The following is an 11,063-nucleotide window of genomic DNA, read 5'->3' on the forward strand; positions in this document are numbered from 1 at the left end:
CCCCTTCCACCTTCCATTTATTTGATACCTTAGAGTAAAGTATTATGACACCCATGAAAGTGGTACCTAAACCAGTCAAACACACAACCATTGACATACGTATGATACATATTTACATCTGCATACTTTAATACTTGAGCGATGATTTATTATCAAAATACCTTAAATTGGCATGGAAAGATAGGTCAGATTTTGCCAGTGAGGCATCTGTCTTAATTTGAGCTGACTCCTCCGACTGTAAGGACTTGCTGGGTCCTCCCATCTCATCCTCTGCTTGTTGATTTGAAGAAGTCTCTTTAACATTCACAGATTTTTCATCAAAGGAAACGACGACATATGCACTGGAATTCATTTGGGATAAGATTTCTACCAAAGCTTCGAGCAACAGATTACTGGCTCCTTCACCTGAAAACAATAAATGACAATTTTGCTTTTCAACATCTAAAAACTAACAAATACAAAAGTTAATAACTTGAAGCAAATAAATATAATATAATATATCATTTCCAGGGTGGCTCGTGGGGCTAAAAAGTGGGCCTGCACAAATAAGCTATGGCAGGTTAAAGATTGTCAAGGGCTTAGTAAATGATGACTGGCGAGGACCTTCTGCTTTTACTTTCAATATCTTTTCATCACTTTAATTTTTTTAAACTAAATCTATTTGTTAGCTAAAAATCAATTTCATTCGTCTTGCATTTGAACTGAACACTTAAGAAATAACACTTTCACCACTACACACAATTCAAAGGCTCTACGAGGGGTGACCTAACTATGTCACATTGACCTTGCTCAAGTTCAGGGTTACGGAGTCAGAGAAAGACTTAAAATAACGTTAAGACTATAAACTAATTGCAATTCACTTGAGCACTCCACTGGATTGCTCTGGAGCTCACATAGTGTGGGCATAGAAAATAGTGTACAGTTTGAGATAGAGTTTATTTTTAGACTGCCTACCGTGGACTATGTTTTGACAGGCACACATTTGAAATTTGGTGTCTTTTTATTAAACTTATTAATTGATAACGTACCGCCAAATTAGCTGCAAGTGTCGCCATCGCCCAAAGAGGTTTTTTTAAAGCCAGATTACTACTGCTGAACATATTATGTTTATTTAAAGCACAAAGACTTTGGCTTGGTATGGTAGATGTTTTACGGCCTTATAGACACAGAAATGGCCGTGAAGGCGCCAGCGAGGACCTTGCATCGATAAAATATTTGGCGAGTGCTTGTGGTTGACTTCTTTTATTTTCTGTTTGTGGGTGCTTTACAAAATAAAACATCTTAAAATTTTGGGCGGCACTGCACGACCGTGTTCTACAGGAAAACCGCACCTGATCATTTCACTGAGATATCAGTTATTGTTTTATCAACAACCAGTTGAAGACAAACCAATTTAAGTAGACCAAAAATGCCTAAACTCTACCAAGGACAGTCCAAAGTCCAACTGAGAAAGGGGGAGGATTGTGCTAAAGGTTAACTATTCCTCCCTGTAAAACAATCCAAGCTACAGAAATGCTAACAAGAGAATCAAACAACATTTCAGCCCTGGGAGTGGATGGATCTATAGTGGGAGAGTTAAAAAAGCAAGGTATTGAAAGCCAAGATCTGGAATGGTAGTGGACACAACGAAATTGGGACTTTGTGGGGACAGGTGAAAAAACTAGCCCAGGATCTGGATTCATGGAGAGCTCTTGTTGGTGGCTTATGTCCAAGAAGGGACCACAAGCTTAAAACACTTTCTCCTCCTCTGGATATTCCATCTCAGGCTTGTAGTCAGGGTACTGTACTAGTGTACTCAAAATTCATCCAAGGGGATAACAAATTTGTTGTTACCAATTTTTCCAAGTCAGAAAATCATTTATCATTATATCAAAATCATCAGGGGAACTTTCAAAACTGATAAATGAGGGTTTATTAAATTATGACAAACTAAACTGGATATTTACATACTTGATACGGACGTAAGGGCATCCATGTTCGGCATTCCATGGCCAAATAACGCACATTTTACAAGGAAAGCTTGTACAGGAGCAATAACTGCACAGGGTCCTCCTTCAAACTGAATCAAGGAAGTTGGAGATGACTCGCTAAAAATAAAACCTGGAATAGAAAACATACCAATTAATTTAACCCATTTATCAATCAGTTTTATTAAAAGAGGGAAGAAGGTTGCCTCTCTATAAATTTTCAAAATATAACAATCTTGAGCAGGCACACCAATTTAAAAACAGTCAAGTCAGCCAAGCATAAAACTGAATGTTCAACAATGCGTTTGTGGCTTGAGATCTATTCGCCAAACCTTTAGCACTCAAAGAAAATTTCCCCCCGGGGCAGTGCCATTGACTGTAGTGTCTTTAGGCCATTCCCAAAGGGGGGACATTTCTCGTTCAAGCACAGTAGAATTGTAAATGGGCTGATTCATGTCACACTCATTAACTGTGCCTGATCTGCAGCAGGGAACTGCTGCTTTTTTTTCCTAATCCTTACTATTGTCATTTTCTTCTATTTCTTTTGTATGTTTGTCACTCTCTTGTGACCTGCTATTTCCGGGGTGTCTTGATAGTAGAAGCAGACCTTGTGCTGTTGAAGCTAGAGAGGTGAGCAGAGTAAGTCTGATTCCCTGTAAGGACTTCTCTGTTGACACCCACCCCTTGCCCTTGGCGCTCATATGACCTTATGCAGTTGCGAGCGCCGTAAAACCCTCTACTATAATAAATAATAAAACACTAAAAAATCAACCTTTTTTCAATTTAGATGTTTGAAACAGTTCAAACATCCCCCATTACTTTCGTCATGGCAAAGGAAGATCAAGGTCAAGGAAAAAGAAGTGCATGGACAACAGCATCAAAATCTCATTCCAATGCAGCCCATAATATTATCATTTAACTCGACAAATTTATTGTCTGTCGTGGCAACAGACCAAGTGTAAGACCAAATGAAAATCTTCTCACATTGACTGATCATCTATTTTGGGGTAAACGGATGGTTAAGATTGGCACTGAATCAGATACGACTGCATGAGACTGCCACACAATACACAAGCAGATGCACAGACAGATTTTTAAAGGGTGGACTTCTAAAACACAAAAAAAGAAGAGAAAGTTCTTACAGCTTTTCGGAATTTTTCTCATAATGAAACATATAATGAGATTATTGGCAAATTTCTACAATTACTCCCACATGCAGAGAGACTACTTTCACAGGCTAAATCAACATTATTAATGGCCGCAGGACACAAACATTTGGCCACTATAACCATTTCACTCAAAGCAATGGTTCTTAAGCTTCAAGCCTACATTAGCAAACATCAAACTATGGGAAAAATACAAAGGCTCATGTACCCCCCCCCCCCCCCCCCTCCAATTTTTTTTTTATTCAGGGGGAAGTACCCTTTTGAAACTCCTCAAATTTTGTTTTAACACACATCATTCACTTCATCCTTCAATTTGTCAAAACCTACTTTGTCTCGAAGGACTTGTTCCTATTGAAGATCAAACCTTTTTTTTTTTCGTCATTTTCATTAATTTTACTGTTGTAGCAAAGTAACCCAAAGAGCAAGAAATGCAGAAAGCCATTATACAATCAATCACACATGCAAAAAACTACGCACTTGGGGTTTACATATTATAACAACATCAATCAATATCTCACGGCTAAAAATTTCTAACACAGCATTAAGTTAAACATTCACGTAAAACATAAATTAAATTAAGCAAGAAATGTGGTTTTTTAAAAGTAGGTAAAAAATTGTCCCCGCTTGTTATTAATCAAACCCAAGTCATCTGTACGCCACACCAAAGCACTTGACTGCTACACCACAGACGCCAAGCCCCTGAAAAGTGCACAGTTTGATATACCAAGCATGAAAAAGGTTTCAAAATTCTCGTGGTCTAGAAGTACGGTGTTTGCCTCTCATTTAATAGGTCTCACGTTCGAAACCAGACAGCAACGGGAATTTTTTTTCTTTAAAATGTTCTCCTTTCTCCTCCTTTCCGGTACTCTAGTCCCGTCCTTTCACCGGCTTTCATCGCAATTTTTCCCCCCTTGTATCCCACCTCTGGCATTTGCTGGGCTCTTCTCTTTCTACTGCTCTCAGGCTGGCTCCTTCTCACTGTTGTCTTTCAGTCATACCCCTGATTTTAGAGGTAAGATCTAACACCAAGCCTTCACAGGTATAAGGGCGAAAAGTCTTGGAAGTCCCATGTGCAAGTTGCACACATGTTCAAGATCCCTTCCTGGTTCTAAAATACATAAAAATATAAAAGTAGGCTTCAGCCACCACCAAGCAAAATTCAAAATTCTCCTCTACCAAAACTGAAAATATACTCTAGTCAGTACAATCAGAATGTGGCTGCCTGATGGCAAGGGACCCTGCGAAGTAGCAGAAACTGTCCATGTGTAAAAATCAGTGGCACTGCAGGTTGAAAAACCAGCAGTCGACTACCCTTGAGATTTAGCGCGAGGAAATGTGAAAAAGAAGTGTAAGATACTTTTCTCAATACACCTCTGTCATGACACTACCATGCAACAGATTATAATTATACAGAACTGGTTTGTGGGGGTTTTTTTTGTGTTTTACGGCACTTGCAACTGCAAAGATGAGCGCAGGTTTGAAGCACTTTCAGTTCGTAAGGAATTAATTTTGATAGCTCAGGTGGCCTCTATAATTTATCAACTTAAAAGGACCACCAAGGAGTCTTTAACTTTAACTTCCGCAACTTGCACACATGGGACTTCTGAGATTTTTTTCATCCTAATAATCCGAGAAGGCTACATGTTCGAGCTTACCTATCGATCAGGGGTGTGGCTGAAAGGCAGCAGTAAGAGGAGCCAAAGAGTAAGTTAAAAAAAAGGCAGTAGCAGAGAGATTCAGGAGTAAGAGGAGGTGGCAAGGGGGGAGTTTGGGTGCAGAAAGTGGAGATGAAAGCAGATGACAGAACATGATAAGAGAGTGCTAGCAGGAAAGAACATTTTTTGCAGGAGAAAATTTTTCGGCACTGTCAAGATTCAAAGCCCCGGAACCAAACCACTATTGAATGAAATACAGTGCCTCTCTTAAATCTCTAGACCACAAGAACCACCGAAGTCTGTCACTATACAAAAATTCTCATTCTCAATTCTTAGTGAAGATTGAAGAATACCGGACCACTCGTAAATTTATATTATAAAATTGCTCGAGAGTGTGTGTGTGTGTGGGGGGGGGGGTCTGGGGGGTCTCCCCCTTGACAAACATACTATAACATAATCAAGATTATATTTTTCTAGATCTACTGGTCCGAGATTCTTCATTTCAAAGAGAGATTTATAAAAAGGCCGTCATTATTCGGACTCTAGTCCGAATATGAAAAAATGTTATTCGGACACGGTCTGGAAAAAAGGAAGTGTCTTCGTTCTTTAGATCTAACGTTCAGTGCTTCCAATTTTCCGCCATTTTTTAGTTTCCCCACCACTTTATCAGCCGATCCGATGCCCACCGCCTCATTGATACGCCTCCCCCCCGCACCCCCCATGTTTCCCACTTTCTTTGTTGTAGAAAAAGATAAAATTGAAGATTAGCAGATCACCTGGCACCTGCATATTATGAGCTGTGTAAAAAAAAAAAGACCGATTCGTTCAAATACACAAGCCTGTGTCATCTCGATTGTTTTACCAAGAAAAAGTTGTGTTGCTGTGTAGAGCCGAGCATATACGGCAACTTTTGATTCCATAGACCAGCGCACAATTCATTACGTAGATTTACGTCAAGACTAGCTTATTATTGTAATGATCAGTAGCCGGGGGGTGGGGGGGGGGGGGACTGACGCGTATGCGACGTTCAACGCCCGGACCGATAGTGCCCCCCCCCCCCCCTCCCCGACATGCACACACAGCCACACGTGTGCAGGCCGCCCATCCAACCCCGACACACGCTAACGAGCCATCTTTAATTACTTCTGATGACCTCTTAACAAATAAACATTTATTAGAAGCGCTATAACTTTTCAGGCCGGCCTCAAATTCATCATAAGATAAAAACTCGGCTCCTGCACAATTTAACACCATTTTGCCCGAAGTGATCCCGGTCTCTACCCAGCCTGAGGCGAGTCATGGGTGAGACAGGACAGGAAGCCGGAGTCACGAGTCACAGGAAGTTGGCAGTGATGTCATGCTGGACAAGAATCAGAGTCCGAATAACATTTTTTCATACGAAGTGGCTAGCCGTACTTAGATCTAGGTTTGGCCCAATCCACTCAAGCCTGTTAAGTACACAGGTCTCATTAGATCTAGATCTAGTAATTATTCAGGTTCAAATACATGCAAGTCAGTAAGGCACCTTTTGGTTTTGTCTGAAATACAAATACTTTAGGCATTGCAAACTAAAAATTTCATATTTACAAATCAGCCATCAATATTAAGTACGGCTAGCCTGACAGTCTAGCCGTCCTTAAGTACGGCTAGCCTGGCTGTCTACCCGTACTTAAGTACGGCTAGACTGCCAGTCTAGCCGTACTTATATAAATCTTAGGCCCTATTAACATTAGAAAACAGGAGGTTAAAATACATGCACTGTCATTAAGGCACCTGGTTTCGTCTCAAATACAAATACTTTCTAGGTACTGCACACTAAAAATGTATATTTACAATTCAGTAGGCCTATTTTTTGTAAATGGTCAGTCTAGCCATCATAAGAATAAGTACGGCTAGACTGCCAGTCTAGCCGTACAAGTTAAGTACGGCTAGACTACCAGTCTAGCCGTCATTAAGTACGGCTAGCCTCTCCTTTTTCATATTCGGACTCGAGTCCGAATAGTCACTTCGTAATAAAAACTGGGGAAAATCATGAATTTCTAAGGTTGAGACACTAAATCTACATACTAGAATCTATGATCTCTAATGTATAATACGCTGGTCCGGTATTCTTCAACATTACCAATTCTTACCTTGGGACCATCGAGAAAACACTTCTTCTTTCAAGGATGCACCCCATAGTAGAAGTTTTATATCCTCCAACGATGTCTTTTCAAATATTTGGAAATTGAACGATGCCATGATCGTAGATCTAGAATTAGAATCTAGACTATAAAATTGTATTGTTGACGTTTATTATGGTAAAAAAAAGCACAGGAGTGTAGGCCCAGACAAATCTATTGAATCTATTGTAACTCAAATCTTTTTTTAAAGGCATTTAAGGTCTGGATAGGAAGACTGACTGACAACACTATTTTTCAACCTCATTCAAACCGTCAAAATCTATTCAAACTGTCATTCAGGTGGAATTCGAGATGCAGCAAGTTTGTAAAAAATCAAGAATCACGTTCAAGTTCCTTCTATCCGACTTCGTCGAGCTCTTGCCTAGCCGACAACCCAGGAACTTGACAAGATCTAGAAATCTAGTATCCCAAATAAAAGTTTAAGAACGTACAATTGCTTTCATTTGTGTGCTTTTTTCAGGAATATTATGATCGAGTGTTTGACCTGCGTTCAACTCCACTTAATTAAATAGATCCAGCATCATGTCATAATAAATCGCTTGTGCAAGTCGCCATATTGTTTAATAATAGAAAATTCATAGTTTTTTGGAGCACTCTCCCCCGAAGAAGTTAGATAAATGAGATGGTTAAATGCAAGGAGTTTAGAACTAATGGAGCCTCCTCTCTCTCTCTCTCTCTTCGCGGCGCCACGAGCAGTACGCCGCGATGGGGATCAAATATGGCCGCCGACTGTGGGCTAAATCACGAACTGTGGCGTTTCTTTTTATAGAATCTTATCGGGCTGGGCCACGTTGTGGGGGTGGGCGGGGTGGGGTAATGCATGCAAGGAAGAGGGGATGGGGCTGGGATGAAAGTAGAGGGGCGGGCCTTGGGAAGGGACGGAGGAGAATGGGAAAAATTAAATAAGAGAGAGAGAGAGAGAGAGAGAGAGAGAGAGAGAGAGAGAGAGAGAGAGAGAGAGAGAGAGAGAGAGAGAGTGTGTGATCAAGTGACGGGCTGATGGATAATGACTGGGAGAAAAAAATAATAAATTCTGTGTGTGATACGGACTGTTCAATTCTTTAAGAGTTTTATGTTATAATCTATTTAAAAAATAAAAAAGATGTGCAAAATAAGAAAAAAACTTGTCCAAGTAACATAAAATTATCAAACATACCCTTTCAAGATGCTAAAATATTTAATTATAAGAAAAGGATAAAAGTATACTTTTAAACTGAATTTAAGATATGATTGCATGATTCTAGGCGTGCGCCATAACTAACTTTATGTGTAAGGAATAGCGAACACAACAGAGGGTCGATGCCAGCTTTATCTGATTGCTAACAGTATGTCTTGGTCTATAAAGAATAATATTATTTATTACAATAATTTTGTTTCTTGGTTTTCACAAAGTGGAGCGCACAATGATTTCAAATATAAAAAAGAGATAACAGTGTGATCTAATGCATGAGCGTGGATGACCTTTGAAGGGTTTTTTTTTTTTTTTGTTCAGTAAAGTATGAAATGGAGAGCAGCGTTTTTAGTCCTTTATTACACTCCAGAGGGGGATAATTTCTCTTAGTGATGACTCTTGTGTAGTAAAATTTGTTGTTGCTTCGTTTGGTTTATTTGTTAACAGCAGAATCTTAAGTGAACTATTGATTGTGGGATCTTAGGTGAAGACTACAACAATAGCATTAAACCGAGTATAGTTCTATATAACAAGACTCAAACTCTTATCCACCCCACCCTACCCTCTCCCCTCATCTGATATGGTTTGGTGTTTCTTTAACATAGAAAATATTCATCATTATTGTTGTTGAGTATTGATTTCATATTCTAATGGAGCCTCTAGATATAGCTACATTTAGACAACAGTAGCATCCAATTTGCACACACAATGGAAAGCAATATCTTTAATTAAAATGTATAATGTGTATACACACACACACACACACACACACACACACACACACACACACACACACACATAATAATTATATATATATATATATATATATATATATATATATATATATATATATATATATATATATATATATATACACATATATATATATACACAAACTAATTATATAAATAAAAGAATAAGAATAAGAATACTTTTTTAAAAATTGAGTATCTCGGTCTTTCTGCTGGGGTGTTGTTTCCCTTTCAGTCTGTTTGGCCTTGGCAGGTAGCGCCGGAGCCAGCCTCTTAGGAATGTTAATGATCTAGATCTAAATTGTGTTGCTGGGGGCATAAAAACACTTTTATTCAATTTTTTTAAAAGGAAAACGACTTTACTGTGAAAACTTCGGTCCACTGCAGCATCATATAGGTTCTTACACTTAAATACAACACAGGTGCAAAGCATTTTTACTAATTGACTTGCTTAATCTCAAGGACCTCGGAATAAAACTTTCTTTCTTATCTAGATTTCAGTGCGTAAGCGCAGCGCAGGTAGACCACAGTTCCGCCGCGAGAGAGGGCTCCTATCAGGCGTGCGGTGCCGCCTACAGAGCATCCTCCATTACTTTTAATCTCCTTGGTTCAATGTCAAGGAGGTTACAATAGGCCCAAGGAGTTTTTGAATAGGCCTTGGGTAGCCTAATGGAGGCTGCTCTGTGGGCGGCAACGCATGCCTGAGAGAAGCCCCCTCTCGTGGCGGTACCATGGTCAACCTGTGCTGCGCGCTGCCTGACTCACGCACTGAAATCAAAGTTTTTGTACTATCTTTGCTGAAATCTAGATAAGGTTTTATTCTGAGGTCCTTGAGATTAAGCAATCAGTAGACTTACAATAGGCCTATGTTTTAAAACCCATTTATTTCATTACTATTGGTCTAAATGTAGATGTCAAAGCGGCTCCAAATTACATTAAAAAATCAGTAGGTGTGCCTATATATACCTGCTTAACAACATAACGGTGACTGTTAAAGAAAGATTGGGTGGGGGTGGAACGAGTTTGAACCTTCTTTAATACTACCATAGTAGTCTCCATCTGAGATCATATTGTTTATGTTTATGATCCCAGTTCACTTAAGATTCCCTTGTTTTAAAACAAAGAAAAAAAACGAAACCCCCAGTTTAAAAATCTTTTTTTACTAAACAAAAGTCACCCCTAAGATCCCACTCTGGAGTCTGAAGTCCCCGATTTTAGATCATGTTTTACTGAACTAAAAAGCCTTCATAGATCATTCACACTCATAGATCTACATACGATCACATCCCCACTCTAAATTTCTCGATGAGTGGTACAATATGTTTGCTTCAGGCGCAGGGGCCTTTATAATGAAAGGATCATACCCAGGTGTGAACTTTTCGACGCTTTTGATTTCTCCGAACATCGAACTGCAGCAAGGCGTGATTCGGTAGGCAGGGCCAACAGGGCTGCGTCAGATGGGATGTGATTTCATCGGTGCTTCTGTTTGCTAAACAGACTTTGCACTTTTATTCTGGGACTGCCTGATCGCCTTTGTGTAATGCTGAGCCAGCCTTTTATTCATCGAATTGTAATTAGTGCATTTACAACGCAATGAGGAGTTACGACCTGAATATGAGCGGTGATTTCGGTCAGAGATGAAGGCAAGCAAGAAATACTTGACAGGTAAAGGGGGGGGGGGAGCAATGAGTGAGATAATGCTAAGGAACCCAACGACACAAGCTAACAATTAAGACTATAGTATTTGCGCACCTAATACAGTTTGTAAATTTTTATCCCATTTTTGATTTACTCTCTGTCTGTTTAACAATCTTCTGTTACCGGTACTCGGCAAGACAACTGTTGAGTTGTTTTGTTTTGTTTTGTTTCTTTTGTTGTTGTTTTTTTTGCTTTGTTTTGTTTTGTGGGTTTTTTCCTCCTACCAGAGAGTATTTAATTATATTTAAGAGTCTCTGCTCCTACCCTACCCATACCGCTAACCTCCAACCCACCGCCTTTCTTGATTTTTAAACTACTGGTAGGCTATAATAATATACTGTGCTTCACGACTTGTCAACATGGAGATCAAAACATAAAGTTCATAGATAGTCCTTATCAGAAGTCCCCTTTCCCCTTTTCTTGTTCTCTCTCAAAAAATCTCTCTCTCTCTCTCTACACACGTACGTTCTC

General features: G+C 39.4%; 1 protein-coding gene across 1 annotated transcript in view; it reads right to left on the minus strand.

Annotated features, from left to right (window-relative positions):
* LOC101845326 (ubiquitin carboxyl-terminal hydrolase MINDY-3) overlaps window positions 1–7,549 on the minus strand; it is a 17,415-nt gene extending 9,866 nt beyond the window's left edge. The window contains exons 1-3 of the mRNA XM_013082548.2: window positions 6,921–7,549; window positions 1,951–2,100; window positions 162–405 (exon numbers count right to left, since the gene is read on the minus strand). Coding sequence (XP_012938002.1) covers window positions 162–405; window positions 1,951–2,100; window positions 6,921–7,029 — 503 coding nt within the window. The 5' untranslated portion in view covers window positions 7,030–7,549. The remainder of the gene's footprint in view (window positions 1–161; window positions 406–1,950; window positions 2,101–6,920) is intronic.
* Window positions 7,550–11,063: the final 3,514 nt, after the last annotated feature.

Source organism: Aplysia californica, unplaced genomic scaffold (assembly GCF_000002075.1).
Source record: "Aplysia californica isolate F4 #8 unplaced genomic scaffold, AplCal3.0 scaffold00180, whole genome shotgun sequence".
NCBI classification, from domain to species: Eukaryota; Metazoa; Mollusca; class Gastropoda; order Aplysiida; family Aplysiidae; genus Aplysia; species Aplysia californica.